Source organism: Osmerus eperlanus, chromosome 12 (assembly GCF_963692335.1).
Source record: "Osmerus eperlanus chromosome 12, fOsmEpe2.1, whole genome shotgun sequence".
Taxonomy (NCBI): domain Eukaryota; kingdom Metazoa; phylum Chordata; class Actinopteri; order Osmeriformes; family Osmeridae; genus Osmerus; species Osmerus eperlanus.
This window is the reverse complement of record NC_085029.1, coordinates 13,950,296-13,971,587: the sequence shown is the minus strand read 5'-3', so window position 1 is coordinate 13,971,587 and position 21,292 is coordinate 13,950,296. Positions and strand designations below refer to the sequence as shown.

General features: G+C 44.9%; 3 protein-coding genes across 11 annotated transcripts in view; 1 reads left to right on the top strand and 2 right to left on the bottom strand.

The window, feature by feature from the left end:
- Window positions 1-2: 2 nt before the first annotated feature.
- Window positions 3-12,323, bottom strand: LOC134031160 (serine/threonine-protein kinase tousled-like 2). Of its 4 annotated transcripts, none has more exons than XM_062474686.1 (21): window positions 12,055-12,323; window positions 8,120-8,202; window positions 6,645-6,716; window positions 6,353-6,422; window positions 6,220-6,263; window positions 5,849-5,959; window positions 5,489-5,602; window positions 5,103-5,195; window positions 4,861-4,971; window positions 4,488-4,624; window positions 4,050-4,202; window positions 3,672-3,738; window positions 3,448-3,545; window positions 3,187-3,268; window positions 2,959-3,050; window positions 2,557-2,646; window positions 2,216-2,385; window positions 1,656-1,794; window positions 1,424-1,535; window positions 1,218-1,325; window positions 3-1,017 (listed from the first exon to the last, which is right to left on the bottom strand). In XM_062474686.1, exons 2-21 carry the CDS (start codon window positions 8,198-8,200, stop codon window positions 844-846), a joined length of 2,118 nt encoding a protein of 705 aa, XP_062330670.1. In that variant the 5' UTR covers window positions 8,201-8,202; window positions 12,055-12,323; the 3' UTR covers window positions 3-843. The 4 variants fall into 4 exon arrangements, with proteins under 4 accessions (XP_062330670.1, XP_062330669.1, XP_062330671.1 ...); XM_062474685.1 differs by lacking the exon at window positions 12,055-12,323 and adding an exon at window positions 9,333-10,061; XM_062474687.1 differs by lacking the exon at window positions 12,055-12,323 and adding an exon at window positions 9,333-10,060 and having other exon boundaries at window positions 5,861-5,959.
- On the top strand, window positions 11,815-14,632 carry g6pc3 (glucose-6-phosphatase catalytic subunit 3). Its single transcript, XM_062474690.1, has 6 exons — window positions 11,815-12,179; window positions 12,507-12,613; window positions 12,793-12,883; window positions 13,002-13,120; window positions 13,233-13,374; window positions 13,671-14,632. The coding sequence occupies exons 1-6, from the start codon at window positions 11,959-11,961 to the stop codon at window positions 14,011-14,013; spliced, it is 1,023 nt and encodes a 340-aa protein (XP_062330674.1). The 5' UTR covers window positions 11,815-11,958; the 3' UTR covers window positions 14,014-14,632.
- Window positions 14,491-21,292, bottom strand: part of tanc2b (tetratricopeptide repeat, ankyrin repeat and coiled-coil containing 2b) — a 70,361-nt gene continuing 63,559 nt past the window's right edge. For 4 of the 6 annotated variants that reach the window (XM_062474678.1, XM_062474680.1, XM_062474683.1 and 1 more), the window contains 5 exons: window positions 20,675-20,704; window positions 19,710-19,801; window positions 19,354-19,500; window positions 19,092-19,192; window positions 14,491-18,990 (listed from right to left, as the gene is read on the bottom strand). In XM_062474678.1, coding sequence (XP_062330662.1) covers window positions 17,031-18,990; window positions 19,092-19,192; window positions 19,354-19,500; window positions 19,710-19,801; window positions 20,675-20,704 — 2,330 coding nt within the window. In that variant the 3' untranslated portion in view covers window positions 14,491-17,030. The remainder of the gene's footprint in view (window positions 18,991-19,091; window positions 19,193-19,353; window positions 19,501-19,709; window positions 19,802-20,674; window positions 20,705-21,292) is intronic. The other 2 variants (XM_062474679.1, XM_062474681.1) reach the window with 1 other exon arrangement.

The window sequence follows — 21,292 nt, the reverse complement described above, 5'->3', positions numbered from 1 at the left end:
ACCCACGGTTGGATTTAATGTTTATATGCAGTTCTGCTGAGGCTCATTCCCCTCCTCACAACACATATTTGTATATTTGGCCACCCTTTGAAAGTTAAGAAAAACATTAGGGAGGAAATCTCATGAAAAAATATGGACTGAACCACCGATAAGAAGTCCACTTCCAGTTCAAAATCCAATAAAATATTCAAAACAAGCGTCAAACGTGACAAGCCTTCCATCAATCTTCACGATGTCAACATTTGCGTGCTAATGGAGATGCCGTATCAGTCAGGCATGCCTTGAACTTTGGTCACCAAAGAGAAATCCCCCATTCATCTGAGTCCTTCCAAAAAAGTCCTCAGTTCAATGTTCACAAGGCATTTAAATTGATAATTCTATTATTTAGAAATATAGTCCAATGTATCATACAGTTTCAAGCAGTAACGGATGAAAAGAGCAATGTTTCTACTCTCGAAAAACAGAACGGAGGTGCTTGGTCATCTCAACTTCCTCTTGGTTGAGATTCTCCTGGGCTTTTGACATGTAAGATGCTCCTCTGTACAAGCAAGGGTTTCCCTTCTTTGAGACACGGTGTGTGTGTGTGTGTGTGTGTATATATGTTTGTCTTTGTCATGCATGCAGAGGCAACCCAGTTGGGTTCACACACTGGCCCTTCATTTAGCTGATTTGGTATTTGGAGCACTTCGGTCTTCCTTCAGCAGTATCTGCCTTTAGCGCTGCTCTTTGTTGTCCATCCTATTCATTGTTCTACCCTCCTTCATACCATCCCTGTCTCCCAGTCTAAACCAGAAGAGCCAGGGAAGGAAGGAGGCTAGTGTCTATTTTGGTGGTAGGCCCTCCTCAGTTTGAGGCACTGCTGTTGTAGGAGCTAGAGGTGGAAGGCATGGGCGGTGCCAGGGGCCCGCTGGTGCCCAGGGACTTGCGGATGTGGGGCATCAGGAAGGGGTCGCTGGCCAGTTGCAGCACGTCGATGCGGTCTTCCTTGCGGTAGGCGAGGCAGCGACGAATAAAGGCCTGAGGCAGACAGAAACAGGGAGGGGGGGTGGGCATAATGAACCATGACAGTTTGAAGATGTATGCAAATATTGAGCGTCTTTCTGCATGTTTACAGTTGACTAGGTCTGAGCTTGTGTGTGTGTGTGTGTGAGAGAGAGAGAGGGAGGGGGGGAGACATTACATGTGAGGTATGTAACTAGCCATGTTCAGACAACTACCTTTGCTTCTGTCGTGACAACGGGTTTGGGAGGAAACTGTACTTCTGTAGCCTTCAGGATAGTGTTCTCCTGTAGGATATCCTGCTGAGACTGGTTGTGACCAAATGGCTGGAAAGACAGAAGAGCAGAGAGGAACAGTCAGAGGAGGACCAAGGGAAACGTGCAGCGGAGTTATCTGCACTTTGAGTCGGAGCATTCAGAGCTACCTTGCGTCCATAGAGGCTCTGGTAGAAGATGACCCCCACGGACCACACGTCCACCTTGTTGGAGATCTTAGGGGGCTCCTTCCCAACCACAAAGCACTCTGGGGGGAGGTACCTGAGAGAGAGGGCACACACGGTCAACCATGCCTCGTTGTGATACTGCCCGAAAATATCCAACAAATGATTAAGCGGTGCAATGATCTCTCTTTGGGGGGAGAGGGTTGCGTGTCCTCACCAGTATGTCCCCGCCCCCTGTGAGGTCAGCTCCATCCCATCCACAGAGTTGTAGCTGTCGTCATCCATGATCTTGGACAAGCCGAAGTCGGTGATCTTGATCTCACCGCAAGCCGTTCCGTTGACAAGGAGGATGTTGCCTACCAGGCCGTGGAAGAGAGGAGAGAGGGGGATTTCATGTGATGCAAAACCACTGAGGAAGTTAGCTCTCGGTTTTCATTAACCCTAATCCTGTATGTGCAACACGGATGTTACATTTAGTCATTTAGCAGACGCTCTTATCCAGAGCGACTTACAGTAAGTACAGGGACATTCCCCCGAGGCAAGTAGGGTGAAGAGCCTTGCCCAAGGACACAACGTCATTTGGCAGAGCCGGGGATCGAACCAGCAACCTTCTGATTACTAGCCCAATTCCCTAACCGCTCAGCCACCTGACTCCCAGATGTAAGCTCAAATGTTAGGGGAGACAAATTCAGTACATGTTCTATTCTCGCTTATGTCAATTTCAACTTGTGAAATGAAGATGCCGAGGACACCCCCCGTCAAATGCGAGAAGCTAACCGGGTTTGAGGTCGTAGTGGATGATGGGCGGGCGGATCTCGTTGAGGTACTTGAGGGCGTTGACGATCTGCATGATGATGGAGCGCCCTTCCTTCTCTGACATCAGCTTGTGCTGCTTCAGGTAGAAGTCCAGGTCGTTCCCCTCGCAGTACTCCAGTACCGTGCAGAACCTGGGGTGGAGCAGGACCACAGAGTGAGCTGCTACACTCATCAAAAGCTAGGATTGACTAAACATATACCCATGTCATTTGTGAAATAACGGATACTTTTATATGTCAGTTTGAACGTAAATGAAAACGTAAATTTGAATAGTAAAACGAAATAGATGCTGGAAGACTCACGAGTCTGTGTCAAGCGAGAAGTAGTCGTAGAGTTTGACTATTCGGGGGTGGTCCAGTTCCTTGTGAATTCTGTACTCTCTACACGCGTGTCTGAGGACACGCACAAAGGGTTATAAATATTAGCGAACTGTTTTCATTTAGATGAAAGTATTTCCAATCAGCTCAGTACATATGACAGAAACATTCAAACACATCGTTTCCATGAAACAGGGAGGACACTGAAAAAGGACAAAATGTTAGCCAGTATCAACAGCTTGTACTCAATGATTTAAACCTCCACGTCCGAGACATTCGTGAGGATTAAGTTAAAAGCCCCTTTTTCATGGATGGATCAACATATGGGAAAAGCTGACAGCGAGCAACATCGCGGTACTAAAACATGAAGAACGTGTTGTGACTTACTTGTGATAATTCTCCTTCTTCTCATCCCTCCAGTTCTTGTTGAGCTGGTGGATTTTAACAGCTACGTATCTCTGTTCTGTTAGGTCGAAGGCCTGCAGAGGGGAAGACGGATGAAAGCAAACCAAGCCAGCCCCAACCCCCCTTCAACCTGATGTGGATCCAGCTTCTTCCATTTGAGAGGTTGTTATGTGCTCCAGGAGAAGCAGATGAGAGAGAAGCAGTTCTAACCTTATAGACTTCACTGAAGCCACCTCTTCCAAGTAAATATAATAGAAGGTACCGGTCGTTTAACGTAGGATGGTCTTTGAATCTGTGGTAGAGGGGGAAACAGGTCAGTGAACAACCTTAACACATTATCAACAGCAGTCTACATAACACCACGACATAAGATAACGTCTGATCTACCAACAAGGACGAGGGGGTCAACACATGACAAGGCTGACGGTGTGGAAAGGTTAGCCAGCAAACTGAGTGCTGAAGGGGACGTACTGTGAGTTGTCCTCGTTGTGTATTCTCTTCAGTTCCCGGATGTGCAGGTTCCTCACTCGCTCCAACCTCTCCAGCTCTGCCTGGATCTCCGCCTCTTCCTGTGTCAGAGCAGAGCACAGAGCAGAGCACAGAGCAGAGCGCAGAGCTGTCAATCATTCGTTTATGCAGGCGTGGGGCCATGGTGGACATGGTGAAGGAAAGGAGTGGACGAAATATGGGAGTACCTTTTTTAGATGGCCAAGCCGGAGTTTGAAAATCTCCTCCTGCTCGTGATATTCTGCAAGCGACAACCTGGAGGATAAAGAAGTAAAAAATAAATCTCCATATTCTGTTTTATTACCACAGTAAATCTTTTGCTTAGACATTTTTTATTTTATTTTTTACACATTGTGTTTTCATTCTTTATCTGAAAACATTGAGGTGTGATTTTGATTCCATAACAGTACATTTGTCCCCAGGTGACGGTCTAGGTGACACCAGACACATTCAGGAACACCAAACCCACAGTGTTTGTTTAGGAGACGTGCGAACACAGAGAGAGAGAGAGAGACAGAGAGAGAGACAGAGAGGTATCAGAGAGAGAGGTATCAGAGAGTACTGACGCTTCATTCTCCTGGCCGTTGCTCTTGCTCTTGCGTTTGTTTTGCTCTGGGCTGGGCAGGGGCGTCTGGGCCGCCGCGGGGGGCTTCCTCTTCCCCAGCAGCTTGCGCTGCCTCTCGATGTCCTCCCTCTGGGTGTTGATCCTCTCCTGCTGCCTGGAACACACAAGTCACATGACACAAGTCACATGACTGGCTGCCGGGGTCTGCAGAGGAAGATGTGCCAGGGCGGCTCAACCAAAGTTCTCATGTTAATTAATGTGTGTTGCTTCTTCTGTTGAATGAAATAAACATTAAGACACCATCCAGGATGCTTTGAGGGGTCGAGAACACAATCTTGTTCCTGTATGCAGCGTGTTTCCATATACGGAAAAACATACTTTTGTGTGCGTGTGTACTACCGCCTAGTCCATCAGGTTGTGTGTGTGTGTGTGTGCGTACTTGATGAGGTTCTGGAAGGCGTAGCCGTCGGTCCACTGCTCTGTGAAGGAGGCTCCGTGTCGCACGGTGGTGAAGTGACCCAGACGGAGACGGTCCTGCATGCTCTTGTCTCTGCACGCCATCTTCTCCTGTTTCGACTACACAGACACATGCACTCAGGACTCCAGCAAACCTGCTCATCACAAACTTACTGGGCACATCAATGCAACCCGATATATATTTGATCGAGTATTCATACAACTTAAGTGTTGATACGCAAACACGGGTTAAATTATGCTTGGTTTTCGACATCAAGGGGAACTGTAAACACACAGAGCTGCAGCTCTTGGTTGCAGCTCACACACAGCTCACACACACACACACACACACACACCTTCTCGATGAGCAGCTTCTTGCTCATGGTGACACACTTGTTCAGGCGCTCCTTGTATCGCTCCAGCATCCTCTGTTGCTCGTCAATCTGCCTCCTCAGGTCACAGTTGGCCTGAGGACACGGAAATGTAGGACATTTCATTTGCTTTGGGTACAAGAGTACACTAAATGGATGAAATGTCAAATGAATTGCAGCCGTTGTTGTGTACCGATGATTAATGGCATGATTTTATACGTTCTTACCCTCAGCAAGTCGTCTATCCTTCCCTCCTTCTTCTCCAGGTCGGAGCTCTTGTTGTTCTCTAGTGCCGTTAGCTTCTCTATTGTCAGGTCCGACTGCAAAGGACCGTAAACATTCCATCAACATACATTTAAACGGTTGCAAGATTTTAGATTTCCCAAAAATCCTGGGCTTTACTGAATCTGGGTGTGAAGGCAAATATTCTAACCCTTACGTGATTTTTGGCACAGTAAAACGTGTTTTAATACAGCTAACAGAGCAGACGTGAACTTTGTGCCAAGGACTACTGTGTCTATGCCATCTGTGTGCTGGTGCAGGTGGGCGGGCAGGCTGGCAGGCTGACGGGGCAGGCCACGGCAGGGCATGATGGGGTAGGCTGGCTGGTTACCTGAGTGGCTTTGTGAGAGGAGGAGTAGGGCAGCGCTGGCTTAAGAGAGGAAGAGGAGGAGGAGGAGGGGTCCGTGTGGGCGGAGCCTGTGGATGAGGGACTGCCCTGCTGGACCTGACCCAATCAGAAAGACAGGGAGGCAAAGGACAAAGACAGATGGAGAGATTTTTTTTTGAGAGAGAGAAATATGGAATCGAGGTATTTATTCTTAAAAAGGTGTACGTTGCCCAAAGTACATGAGTTGAACTTGGTGGCGATAATTGCACAAACACAAAAGTTAGTGGAGTTGAAGTGAATGAAAGTTAATGATGGAGCTGTTAGTTACGTATTACAGCAACAGAGGGAGAAAGGAAGACATACTGTGGAGCTCACCGGCACTGGGGGGTTAGAGAGGGAGTGCTGAGGTGAGGAGCGCACCAGAGGAGGGATGCCCCGGGCTGGACTGGTGCCTGGACAACTACCACCGGCAAACTGAACCAGGGAGGGAAACGATAGCAGAACGAGAACGAGGGAGGAAGTGACGACACAAAGAAGAGAAGAATGTCAGAAACAGCGAGAGGGGGAGACAGTGCGACAGAATAGTAATTTTGAGAGTTAATTCCAAGACACAGAAGAAGCCCAGAGCTAAGGTTAGGTATTCACAAATAAATAAATCAAGGGTGTTTTTGAAAGGTGTAGCCCTTGCCAGGTCATTGAGACAATTGGCACGTATAGGTACAATATTCACTCACCTCAAAGTAATCGCTAATTTTGTGCCCTCTCGCAGCTCCTTTTCCTGGAAAGTAACAAAATTGTAAATGACACATTCTCCATGCGAGTGTTGGCCAGTTTGCCTGCTAGCAAATGAAGTAGGAGAATAATGACCCTGTCCACTGTCACACGGTTCTCCTTTCCTCTTCCTCGTTCTCTGGTCATTAGGCTTCTTCTCTGGTGTCTGGGGGAGGAGAAAGACAGCTCGGGTGGACACCTTGCATTGAAACCCAAACGTACCTCCATTACAGGATGCAGAAAATCACTTCATCAGCATTATTTTGAAATGTTCCCTGACCAATCACTGCACTAATTGCAATACTGTTTACCGTGGATACCAATCCACGGTTGACATCTTCTTTTGGAGGCCACTGTGATAACTTCCAGTTGTCCCCCATGTACTGACCTCCAGTTCCTTGTCACTCAGTGAGCCCACACTGCATAGACTCTGGTTGGATGATTCATTCTGTCCTGAACCCTGGAAAAAGGACCGAAGACTAGTAAATGATGATAGGCCTACATGTTGTTGTCAGCATTAGCAACCCATCAAATACTAGCTGAATTATGGGATGTTGCTCATTCAATAAAATCCCTGTGCATGCCAAGTTATTATCCAACGCCAAGTGATCCAACTTTGGCAATAGGCAACTCCATACATACTCAACCACATCCAAAAGGAATCATTGTAACCAGTAAAATCATAATAATTATGCAACACTTGCATTGGCTCATAGCCACGTAATTTTCCCATCCTGGTTACTTGCAGTAGGCTGCATTGCATTGTCCGGCAAGTGACTGGTCGATGATTGTCTACAGGGTACCTTGCATCTTGCCAACAATCTGCTTAAACTAAAGATGACTGATAAACAGATAACTGGGCTGCCAGAGTTGCCTGCTCAAGGTCGCACAGCCCTATCTGTGATACACATTCTCTTACATAAAAAAAACTAAAAAAAACGTATATGCACAAGCCTAGCCCGATTGCACTGACACACATATGCATGAGCACTCACTCAATACTGTCCTTCTGACACAAACACACTGATTTTCACACAAACACACTCTTCCTACACACAGGCTGTTTCTAGCCGACAACATCAAGCCAGCCAGTTCTGAAGCCCAGCAGTCACATGGGGCACATGCTCTCCGGGGGCCACCATTTTCTAACACACCGAAAGCTCGGCTCAAAAAATACACGCCTGCAGTCTGGCTGGCAGCCTGTGGGCCCCGGTACTTCAACAATACTGTTTTCATTGTCAGACAGCACAGGCCTTTTCCACATATCAGCACAAACAAAAAAAATTCTATCAAATGCCAAAATCTTTATTTAATGGGTAAGATCTTAAGACCATTTAACCCCCTGTGTTTCTGAAAATGTAGCCTATACAGGTTATATTTCTCGAAATGTTATTGGCATAAGGTTACAGTAAAAAAAATAGGTGAGATAGGAACTTCAACAAAAGATCTAGGCCTTATGGGGTTAGTGGAGTGGGGAAGAATCAACATTTTCGTTGTTGAAGACAAAGGGCTGTGGATAACAGAAGGATGGGTTATGTAACAGGATCTGCAGTGTAAATTTGGGCCAATCAATGCAAGTTTATAAGTGTTCTGCTCTACCCTGTTTGACATCTAGGACGCATTCAGACACTACAGGGTTCAGGAAAAGCCCCAATTTGGCCAGTGAATTTAGAGACTATTCCATTTTATAACGTTCCTCCCATACACAATTCCTTAAATCACAGATCAGTGGGGTCTCCACCTATTATCAACCTTCCCCCCCTCCCTTTCTATGCACCTACATATAGATGTCAGATATGTAAGTGGTAACACATAGATAGACAGGAAGAAATGCTGTGTGGAAGCACAGTTAAAGATGCCGACCTTGGCTACTCCGACTCCTGTGAAACGGGCCTCTAGCAGTTCCTGCCGCCGGGGGTCCAGGCTATGCAGCTCTTCCATCATGTCTGCGGGAAGACAAAGGGGTTAGAAGATAAGTACATTGATAAAATGCATTAACAACACGCCAGTTTGAACAGGTGAAAGAACTTCAAATTCCAAAAGGATGCAACAAGGAATGACTCATTCTTCCTCCGAACACTGACTCCAACTACTGCTACACAGCATCATTATTACACAATAAGCACAACAGCAATGTCAAGATTTATCCAGGGTATTAGTTTGTCCAATTACCTAGGTATTATGCAACAAAAGGTTGATGTACTATGTTGACTAAAACCAGGGGGGTTTATTTTGATAAATTATCTTTAAAGTGGACGGAGCCCCTGACTTTCTTCTTCCTCGTAAGAGAGTAATATTGCCCAAGCCAGGAATCAAATAAATCATTTGGCAGGGAAAAATAACCCAGGGAGCCTTCTAGACATTCAATACATTAATCAATGGATGGATGACCCAATAAAATCAGACAATATGCTTTTAACTAGACTTCAGTGGATCAGGGTTCTTTTGTAAACAACTGACATAATACATTATGTATACTGTATAGACAACATGTAGCTTCGAATACACAAACACAAAGCGGATAAAAGACCAACACAGCTGTTAAAAACTAGGCTGTGTCATGAAATGTAATGAGTGGCAACACCCAACTCTACAACCCTTTGACCCATTTGCTTGTCAGCTAGTTAAGTTAAATAGCTAAACAGCTACCTGTAACGGGGCAAGAACATTTTTTGTGTTGTTAAATTAGAAAAATCCATTCCTACGTGAGATAACTACTAAATGTGTTGCTAAAAATGTTGTGCTGGTCTGAACTAGGTAGCTGTACACGAGAAGTAGTAATAATGTTAGCTGACTAGTAGCTACCTAACTTAATAGCTTACTGTACCTTACTAGTACTAGCTAACGTTAGATCACTAGACTTACCAGCTCTGCTAAATTGCTTATCTAGAGTGTAACTTCCAGTTTATCTAGCCTAACGTCGATCTAGCATTTCAGACAATACATTACTGGCAAAAGGCAAACTATCAACTCCACTGACAAAAAGCTGGTGAAAAGACAACTTTTTTTGCGTTAGTTGGCTAACATGTTATTGAGCTAGCAAACATGCTAACGTAAGAGACACATAGCTAGCTACCTGCACCGGTGTCGCTTCCAAGTCGAGGGCTTTATTTAGTCCTTCTCTCGGGCTCAGGCTGTGGTTGCTGTCCCTTAATCTCTCCAAAGCCCGGACACTTCACACAAAGAACCGTTTAATACAGCATGGTCCGTGTTCATGTAGCCTACTAGGACTCAAAAAGATAAAAATGCACCCATAGCTAACCAACTAGCCAGGTAGCAAAAAAAAAAACTGATGGGCCGAGATCCTCGAGGGTTTCCACGCCCGCCTAGCCGCCCCTGCACAGGCAACCCCGGGGTTGTTTGTGTATCTTCCTTGAAAATGGCCCGATTGTTGTTCTATCTGAATATCCGCTTCCAAGGACGTCGAATGACATTTAAATTGCCATTGTGCTGCAGTTATTAGTAAAAGACGACAACTTTTTGACCCCACTTCTTGAAATAAGCTAAGCTAACGTCACTAGCAAGCTAGCTACATTGAAAATAGCAAGCAACCTTTTGGCCAGCTAGCATTATTAGACTGAGTCGAGCGATTAAAGATCAGAGATGGGTTCAATCCAAAGGCGAGCTCAAGAGAGACAGGGTTGTGTACTGCTTTATTTGCAGAGCACCATGAACCCCAGATCCCAGTCCATTTGATCCTGTACGACTGTTCGGATAACATATATAAACACAACGTGAATGATTTCAAAGCTAGACTGGAGGGACCAAGAAAACAGCAATCACAGGCAGGTTAATTCTATTTTTTAGAGGTAGAGACTGCTGTGTCAAGTCGCAGGGATTCTGTTGCTTATGAACAATTTAATGTCTCTCTGCCAATACAACTCTTAATGTATCAATCTCATTAATGGAATAGATATTGACCATATTAATGAAACTTTGTATAGCCTAGTTAGATTGGAACACATTTTCTCAATTTCAGTTTTACATTCTGAATTCTCCTGTACTGTAGCTAACTCTAAAAACGACACCTACCCATAAGGTAATCAAGCGTATACAAATATTATTTGTAGGACTCTGTCCTGCTCAGATACCATGTTGATTAAATATGCCCTTTGAAGGGTTGATGTGTGGCTACCCTCTATTCTATTATCCTCTACAGTCCCCAGTGGTGCTGCTGTGGCTTTGATGGATCTTTTTGAGGAAGAGGAGGCTAATACTAGGTAAAATACATTCACAGGTGCACACCTTACCCTCCACTTTTGTATCACAACTTACATTTACATTTAGTCATTTTATCAGACACTCTTAATATGAATGTATTGTAAAATGTGTAATATAAAATATAAAAAAATATGTACAATGTATTGTAAAATCCCAATCAAGAGTTCTAAGAACACACTATTTAATGTTTTGCATGCGCTGTTGCCATAGTCTACCAATTATTACCAGCAATATATAAAAGCCCAGAAGATGGAAACATTGCTGTACTTCACACACTAGTTTAATTTGCCCCCACTGACTGGAGACTGGAGCCTGAAATACTGCCTTGAATCTATCTTCTGCAGAGGACAGTAGCAAATTTATACTAAGGACACCGTCATTCATTTTACATCTACCTTTCTCTCAATTTTACATAGAGTAGGCTATCATATCTCCATACTTATCACTCTTTTACAACCAACAACCTTCTCCATTATTCTATCTTTTAAAATTGTCTTTCAATCTTTCTATTGCTTTTTAAATGATTATTCTCTCCACCCTTTCAATACTTTTTTCGGGCAATGGATATCCTTCTTTCTATCACAAACTTTTTCGATTAATGTTGTCTCCTATTATCATTCTATCATTGTACTTATTCACATGAGCTTTCTTTCACTCATGTTCAAAATGAGTCTCTTCATCATTCTATCATTCTTTTCCTCAAATTATTCAATTTCCCTCCATCATGCTTTTTCTAATATACTCTATCCTGCTATCTAACAATGTTATTTCTAAGATTTTTGCAGATAGATATATTACACTGGTAACAAATTTTTTTTTTGCCTCCAAGTTGGAATATGTATTAGATGAGATAATATGTAACTTTATTTTTCCTTACGGCAAATTCAGGTAGACAGGAGCATGGTGCAAAAAGCAGCCAATCTGATCAGCGAAGACAACATTGTAGGGCGCTGTCCACCTGAGCTTAGATTGGCTTGAGCCATAGACGTATGGCTTGAGCTCATCAGCTATTGCCAGTGTGTATTATTACTGACCAAAGTACGACTGTAACGGTATTCGACCTCAATAAAGAAAACTCGTTGAATTTTGCACAAAAGTAATGTCAAGCTTCTTTTGGAGGGGAGGCAGAGCTAATAAGGATGATTTAATCTTCAAAATAAAAGACAGCACGCCATTTGTACTGGTAGATTTCATTCATGTAATATGTAATTTACACGTTTGACTATTTATGTATTACTTACATACTTTAGATTCAGCTCAGCCCAGCCGCAAGCTCATCACACCAATATGGGGCACTTTAGCACACATTTCACAACACACACGTATTTTATTGCGTGACCTTTATTTTGGAGATTTCAGAGCGCTATTGGTGCATCGTGGCGCTGGCAACATTACTAGTTACGAGCTGAAATATTCTGCGAGAACCCTATCAACATACTTTCTGCAATCAGTATCTTACTTAAATATTTTATTGAAACCCCATGATGGATGCAATATACACCCAAGGCATCTTGATAGCTGAAACTCTTCAGCAAAAAACGAAGAGTCAAGAAAAGCTTTGGCTGATTGCCACTCACCTCGGGGACCCTAAAGCTGCCTTCCTTCTCATCTTTCCATTGGCATATTTTCTCAGCAAAAAGACTGGAGTGGCTATTGTCTGGGTAGCAGCTATAACTGAGTGGTTAAATTTGATATTTAAATGGTAAGACTCTCCAGCGTCATTGGAGCAGAAAAGCTAGCCAGCTAGCACGTGAGCGTATCATTCAGTCAGGTGTCTGTCATCTGAATGTTTGTTTTCTGAATGCATATTTAGTCAACCTGAAGTTGTATTCACAAATGCAATATTCAAATTTTTACTCCTATATTTGATTTAACAGCTAATGTAATATTTTCTTCACTTCCGCATTGAAGCAAGGTTCAACCTTGTTTTCAGTCCCATGATGAAACAACGGTTGGAACCTTTAAACATTTACAGTAGGCTATGTGAAGGCATACATACATGTAATTTATGTTTTATCGCATTGGACAGGATGCTCTTTGGGGAGAGACCTTTTTGGTGGATTGGAGAATCACATTTATATGAAAATAACCCTCCCAAGGTCAATCAGTTCGCCTCAACTTGTGAAACAGGTCCAGGTAAAGGATATCCACAATTCTATAAAAGCAGCCTATCTTGCACGAGCTCCTGTTTCCCTCTACAGCTAAACAACATTGTATCATTTATCTGTAGTAAAAAATAATATTTTGGCCGCGTATTGTGTTGACTTTTGCATGAGTTCATCGTTAAGATTGAGTTTTCTTCTTATTTCGTTCAGGCAGTCCATCTGGCCATGCTATGGTTACCGCGGCAGTCTGGTGGGTGATGGTTTCCTCCTTGGGTTCACGTCTGTACTCCCGTACACACAGGTACTGAATGTCCGTTCAAACCAGTACAAATGTAAACATGTATTAATTCATTGCACCATATTTATTTCCCCATACATATAGGGTGAAATGAATAATAATTTTTCTCCATCTAATACAGTGTGCTGATAGCTGCAGTACCCTACCTGTTTTATCTGCTCCTGTTGGTCGCAGTTGGACTTTCTCGTATCTTCATTCTGGCTCACTTTCCCCATCAGGTCATAGTTGGGTCTTTGACAGGTCAGAATGCCATTATCTTTCAAATTCAACTTTATCTAGGCACCTGATTGTAGAACATGTGATATTAGCCAACATGGATTATGTTTAACTTGAAAACACATTTCTCAAACAGGCTTAATTATAGGAGTAATTTTGAGCCGTACGGTTCCTGAACATCGGCCTTTAAGGTTCTATGTGTGCTGCAGTTTGGGCCTGCTCATCGGTACTCTACTGTTCCACACAGCGCTAGGGCAGCTGGGGATCGACCTATCATGGTAAGTCTACCCCTTCTTACCTGCTTATGTGCTATAACAATTATTTGTTATAGAGTACATTGATTTACATTTAGTCATTTAGCAGACGCTCTTATCCAGAGCGACTTACAGTAAGTACAGGGACATTCTCCCCGAGGCAAGTAGGGTGAAGTGCCTTGCCCAAGGACACAACGTAATTTGGTTGGCATAGCCGGGAATCGAACTAGCAACCTTCTGATTACTAGCCCAATTCCCTAACCACTCAGCCATCTGACTGTATGTTTGATGTAATCAAACATACATTGCCTATTTCACAGGTCCATTTCATTGGCTAAGAAGTGGTGCTCCCATCCTGAGTGGATTCGGCTGGACACCGCCCCCTTCTCTTCACTCACACGTGACTGTGGTGCCATTCTGGGTTTAGGCCTGGCCCAGCATTGGAAGCCCGAAGGATGGACTCTCCCCTGGGCCCCCAGAGCTCTGTGCCTGGCCCTCTCCTCCATGGCTCTCTATCATGTCAACCGCCTGCCACTTCCCATCCAGCCACAGCCTCTCTTCTACGGCCTCTTCTTTCTCAAATTCATCATAGTGCCCCAGGTGGTCATGGTCTTTATACCTGGGTTGGTGCAACTGCTAACTGCCAAAAAAAAGAAGGATTGAAAATGAACCTCTGAGGACAAACTTGTATTTTCATGGACACTCCTAAAAGAGGTAGATAAACATGGACTTTCAAGACAGAACAGTTAAGTTATTTTGAATGACTTTCCTCCAGTGCATCTATTGATGCATGTGGGAATTAAATCTATGCATTGTATGATTCCTCTTCATATTGAATACCACTCATTGTATTGCCTTCTTTGTAATTGTTATCAAATGGGTAAAGTGGTTGTGGTAGTGTCGGATTAAAACAGTGCCATCATCTGGTCAAACCAAGGTAATTATTTTAGTCATATTGTACTATTTGATGCTTGTAGATACCAAAAAAGCTTACTCCAAGTGCTTTTAGTTTACATATGTTGTTAAATTGCATTATTAACCTCAGAAGTAAATAAAATAACTGACATGCCGGACATGTTGGTAGCCATTTATAAATATGTTATTCTTCAATACAGGTCGACTGTACAGATTACAATGGTATCATGGAATAGAAACACATTCTTTTTATTATTGTTTTCAATTAAACTTTTTGTCACAGCGCTCTGAAAGCCCACATGTACAGACAAGAGAACTCTGCTTAGCAAGCAAATACATTGAAACAAAATAAAAAATAGAAAACTTCCGTTTTTCGGCGTCTGTCAAATGAGATTGAAGGAAATGGATAAGGAACATTTCAGGACAACTGTCTTCCTACTGTTATCCCATACCCCAACTGAGTATCAACAGAATCAGGACACTATACATACCAGATGGGTTTTTGTTAGAGCTCATGGAAATCATAGTACATGCATTAGGCTATATACAGCAAACTCATTTACATCAAACAAATACCCCAGGTTCTCAAGGGTAATGCTTCTGAAAGAATATTACAGTTCATACATTTGATTTAATAAATAACTGTTCGATACCTCTCATATAGCAGATATAACTGGGGGAGTCACACAGGCTCTGCAGGCTGTTCTCCAATCAGGGCAGGGCTATTCTGTTCTCCAATCAGGACAGGGCTATTCTGTGATGAGGACAGAGCAGTGCAGTTCACTGGCAACACTATGGCCTACATCGCTTTAGTATGTCTAAAGTAAATCACGCCTACCTGTCTGTCTGTATCTGCTTTGTCTGTCTATCTGCTTTGTCTGTCTGTGTGCCTTGTGTAACTCCATGAGTTGCAGTGTGGGTTGGGAACAATTTTATTAATCTCCCTTTTAACAGCTAACTCACTCTGCCTCTCAGTTCAGCACTCTAAACCCACTCCGTCTGCAAATATAAAAATATGTTTGTGGTGAATGGATCCTGCGTAGGAGATTATTTAGGACATAATTGCACAAATTAGACAGTTTATTTTCTTGCGTGAATATGTATGAGGATGGAACAATGGTTCTGAGAAAGAGAGTGCGGGTCTTACATCATAAAAGATGTTTGGAAAAGACCTGCCTTTGAGAGAATCTGGAGTTGGGTTGAGTGCGATATTTCAGACGGTATATACAGCCAATACAACTTGTGCTATATAGTACATACTATACATCTCTATATATTTAAAACATTGTTCTTTATGTTATGATTCATTTCTACTTCCTTTTCCTTCAAACAATAGTAATCCTTTATCAAATGTCCATTGTAGGCCCATCTGACCTACACACATCCACTTACTGTAATCTAAATTCAAAGTCAGTCATAACAATAAAATAATTAAAATACGTAAAGTGCACCTTTAGTTAAGAACTTCACAGGCAGTAGTGCAGAAAGGGTTGAATAATACAAAATTAAAATATAAAAGAAAGGAGAGATACCCAATTCAGTTTAAATACTTCACATTGTCTTCAAATAATACATCTGTACTCTGACATTACCTCTACATAGTGGTAAGTGCAAGAGGACCTCCTAACTTTGGCGCTTACGTGACCTTCGCTGCTAGCTATGTAATTTAAACCTGAATATTAACAACAAACAAAAAAACTATATGGATTATCCATCAACAAATTATATGAATTAATTTATGTAGTAATGAGAAAATACAATAAATATTTACTAGCCAAAAATTCTGTGTCTGATACAGTTCAGTTCATTGCTATCTCAAAACCAGTTTTGAGATAGCAATAGCTGCAAAGCTTGAAAGCATTTAAAAATAATGACATTCTACAAGCACACTGTTTTGCAGGTATTCAAAAGTGTGTAATTGTTTCTGGCTATTCTTAGAGGTTATGGAAAAAAGTGAAGGGATTCAGACTATGGCAGTTAGACAGTTGTTCATCATACTAAAGAGTGTTCAGTACATTTAAGTATAATGTATTAATACCTAAGCTGAATATGAGTACATGTACTGTGATGAAAACAAATACATGTTATAACATAACATGGTAAAGCAAATATGACAAATACAACTAAATGAAACTCATAATTCATAGATCATGAATGGCCCTCATTTCCACCATGTTTACTTTAAAATACCCTTTCCCAGTATGAAACAAAAAAGTTTAAGACTGGGAGAAACAAGAATACAATTCAAACACAAACTGTTTGTTTATATATATATACGTATATAGTACTGTGGATTTGCTTAAAATCTGTGAGCAATTTACAGTACTCAACATATATTAATGTTGTATTACATTGAGCCTAGCAACCTTGATTAAGAGCACACTTTGTATACTAAGGATAGAACATGGAGTCCAAAGGTTCAGCAGGTATTTGGCCTACAAACTACACACAGTAGTATGACCTCACTCGCTCCCTGTGGAAGTGCACATGGCTCTGTTTTAGTGTAGACATGTCTCTTTAACAAGAACTCTCCCCTATATGTGCAGAGTTTGAAATGTCACCACTTCTTGTTTCTCTGTAAGTAGTTAGTCTGTAAGTCTAACTGACTGCCAATGTTTGTCCGTATGTGATAGTACAGTAAGTCAGAGTTGTTTTGAATGAATCCATCAGATACCAAGGTCAGAAATGATGCCTACCTCCCTCCCATCCCCGCACACACCTCTCACACTCGCACACCTTCACTCACACCCTGTCCCACACAACCCTCACACATTCGACTCCACGAACGGTCTCTTTGGTTTGATGGGGGAGGGAGGGCCCTGCCTCGAGTCGCGGGAGAGCTGCCGGTACATGTTGTCCTGGTAGGCCTGTGCTACTGGCAGAGTTCTGGCCATCTTGACGTCCGGGTAGGTGGGTGCCTGGCTCACCCTTTCCAGGAGATCCCCTCCGCGGGAGCCGTTCGCCAGCTTGCTCAGAGAGGATTGTGGGGAGTAGTAGTCCTCTTCCAGCAGGTGTCCATTCTGGGCATTGTTGGTCTTGTTGTAGTAGGCGATGTTGCCTAGCGACGTTGGAGGGCTGTAGGTGGAGCCCTGCGTCACCAGGTTTCCAGGCGACGTGGGGCTGATGGCCGAGTCCATGGAGGTCATGGCCCAGGGCCGTGACGGCTGCTGCAGGTACTGCTGAGTCCGTGCGGTCTTGTCTATTATACCCATGAAGGGCGTGTTCCTCGAGCGGGTGGTCTCGCCCTGGTAAAGCCCCCCGCCACCTCCCTGTGAGGGTGAGATTGGCGAGATGTCATCACAGGAGCGCTCATATGCTGCCTGCAATGGGATCTCCATCTGCTGAATGGAGTTGGAAGGCCTGAAGCCTGGGGTTAAATTGCAGGTTGAACCCGTGGAGATGTTGTTGCTGGAAGGGGAGAAGCGCAGGCTCACGCTCTGGGAGTGGATGAGAGGCCTGGGAGTGGACATGTTATGCTTGATCTCGGTAGTGTTGGCGCTGATGGGGCGCCTAACCATGTGGGAGATCTCGGGCGAGCCCAGCTGGCACTGGGGCAGGGCATTGGAGCGCTCCAGCTCATGCTTTGAGACAGGGTAGTAGGCGGCTGATTGGCTACGGCTAATCTGGGGGGTCTGGCTGTAGCGGATGCCCCCACTGCTGGCGCGGTAGGCTGAGGAGGGGCGCTGGGGTAACTCGTCCTTCATCAGGCCTGACTCCATGACCCCTCCTCGACCCCCGTGCTGACAGAGGGCCCCAGCACTCAGGCTGCCCTGCACCTGGGTCATGGGACGCCCGTCCAGAGAGGGCTGGTAAACTAGCCGGCTCTCCACATCCACAGATCCCCCCTGGTAGCGGCTGCTGATGGGGTGCCCCATCTGGCCGTAGCCACTGTTTGGCTGGTTGGTGCGAACAATCTGGGCCATGGAGGGCTGCAGACGCAGGCCCTGTACCTGGGGGTGCTGGGAGGACAGGGAGGCCTGCGAGGTCAGCTGGAAGGACCTCTGACTGCTCATCTTAGACAGGGGGGATTTGGGCCGGCTGGGGAGCTGCTCCTGCTGGTAGCGCACAGGAGAGCCCGACTGAGACCTATACATACACACGCTCTCCACGGGGGGGCTGGCTCTGTACTGAGGCCCACGTCGCAGAGGGGAGGGTGGGGGGCTCTGTTGTTCTGGTGGGCTGAAACAATAGGAGGGCTGGTTCACTGGGGAGGTGAGTGGGGGGCTGTGCCGGTAGTGGGAATTCTGGTGGGTGGGGGACAAGGAGGGTGAAATGGTCTGGTAGGTTTGACGGGTGGGGGAGGACATGGAGCTGGAGGTGGGATGGTAGTCATAAGGCTGGCCCAGGGGGGAGCCCCCTGAAAGGTAGACCTGGTCATGGTGGGTGGGAGAGAGCGGGGGGCTCTGGATGATGGGCAGACTGGAGGGATTGGACAAGGCCTCCAGCTCCTGCTCCAGGTAGACCTCATCCTCAAACAGCTCCTGGACGGACTCCATGTCCTCCAGCCTTGGCTCTGGGGGAGGGGGGAGGGGCATGTCCAGGATCAGCTCCTCCTCTGGGGGCGGAGTCGGGGGCGGTGAGGGGAGGGGCTCCAGCTCCTGCTGTTCCTCCAGACTGAGCTGGTGGCACTCCTCCTCCACCCGCTGCAGCAGCCGCTGGATCTCACGGTTGTTGGGGCAGTGCTTCATGGCTTCATTCAGGTCCTCTAAGGCTTCGGGGAACTGCCTGCAGAGGACCGGACAAGGTATGTTTAACATATGGCTGGTTATAGTAAAATGGATGGATGATGGATTTGAAACATGAGCAGGTGATAGAGCATGGCCTACCTGCTGCTACGCTTGGCACGAGCCCTGGAATAGTATGCCTCGTAGGAGTTTGGTTTCAATTCCAACGCCTTGGTAGCAAATTCTTCAGCCATCCCAAAGTCCTATAAATGGCAACGTCAGGGTAGCAGGGAGGAACAGAATAACCATAAGGGTCAGATACTCGTATGAAATATACTATAAATAGATAGGTAGACAACATCCTGGACAATTCAAGATTTTAGAGAAAAATATTCAAAGCCTTCACCACAATTTTCAAACTCACGTATATTTTCCGCCGACATCTGGACAGGTTAAGGAAAATAGAAACTTTGAGCTCCCCGAAAGCCTTCAGGTCCTCACTGAAACCTTCACGCGGGAACTTTTTGAGGGCGCACTGGTAACGCTGTGCAGCCTCCTTCACCTTCCCCTTCTGTCAGAGAAACACAGAGACACGCTTCTAGTGAGACATCTACTGATGTAAATAAGACAGTTACTCCTTTGCCCAAAAAAGGGCATCGTAATGCCCTTTGCATTGGTAAATAGATTTGCGGAAAATGCTAAATACCGAACAAAACAAAACAATTTAAAAGACATAAACTACGAGCTGTCGTTTTTTCCCCCAGAGGTAAAGACCCTCACCTTGTAGAAACTGTCTCCTTCCTCAATCAGTTTGCTAAGTAGGATTATCATGATGTCAGGTTTGGAGGTGGCCATTGCCCATGTGGCTGGACCTGGGGGGTAGACAGAAAGGACAGAGAGAAAGGTGAGCAACCAAGGGAGACAACAACACAACAAATGGGAGGGAGCAATCGGTTACAAGACACAAACAATAACAACAACAACAACAAACAAACAAACAAACAAAGAATGAGGTAGGTAGACAGGCATCAGCTGCAGAGGAAATTACCCTATTCTATCCTCTGGCCTCGGTACGGTATGGTACAGTAGAACTGCTAGAACAATATGCCCTCAAAAAAACGAATGTCCCTGCATGAACTAGAAATGTGGACATCGTCCAACAGAATTCGCTCAAAAATAAATGGATGAAGAAGTATCTATTCCAATTCTTCTACTTCTGTCTACGACAGCCATCTTTGAAACCCCATGCCCGCACAGAGAGCAGAAGAGGAGCAGGGTTGGTCGAGCACATGAACACACAGAACAGGTGGGCAGGCCAGACCACATTAGCCTCTGTCTGGAGAAGTGTGTGGAGCAGGACGTCAGGACCGAGTGCCCTGATACCCACCAAGAGGAACTAGGCACAGTCTATCACCTGAACCTGTAGTAGTAGGCAATACAAACACATGCAGATGCACTATTTCTTCCAAGCGAGGATTATAGGAAGGGTTTAGTCATGCATCTGTGAGATGGAATAAGAAAAGACTTCGTACACAATGTGGTCTAGAGGCTTGGCATGCGTCATAGACAACCTGAAGCTGAAACATCTACCTCTAAGCAGTCCAATCATATGTCGATGCTAATACCTGAATGTTATTTTTGAAATTGGTAGCTAAGCTCGCCTGGCACACAGAGACAACACAGAGAGAGGAGATAGAGCTGTCAAAATGCCTGGTGGGGTGAGAAGTCGACTGCCTTGGCTTTACCTCTCGGCCGACTGGGCAGCGTCTGACATCCTGGCGCCGGAAAGAGAGGCGGAGTCAGGGGGAAGGGGTCAGGGAGGTCATGAGCGAGGGAGTGAGTGTAAGGGGAGAGCGGAGCGGAGGGGTGGGGAGAGCGGAGGCGAGAATTGCCAAAGGAAACCGAGGATAAAAAGGTGAGTGGGAGTGTTTGAGAGAGAGAGAAGGCATGGTGGAGGAAAGAGAAAAGGAGAAAGAGGTGGCGGCAGAGAAGAAGGAGTCAGAAAAGGAACACAGAAAAGCAGCAGTGAGAAGCGTGAAAAAGTGCCTTAGCAACGAAAAAATTGAGAAACACAGAAAGAAAACGGCAACAGCGGTAACAGTCATCTCTCTGCGAAACTGCCAGCAGAGAGAAAGAGAGAAAAGAGAGGGGAGAGAAAGAGATTAGAAAAAAAGAGACAGGGACAGTTCAGAGAGGAAAGACCAGAGAGAGAGAGAGAGAGAGAGAGAGAGATATACAGGAGCAGAGTTAACGGTACAACATTTGAGCCATGAATAGCCAGGAAGCAGCAGCAAGGTGCAGTAGTGGAGCTGGGGACGGGTGTTTAGCTTAGCCTAGCTGAGCTGGATGACTGCCTTAGAGGG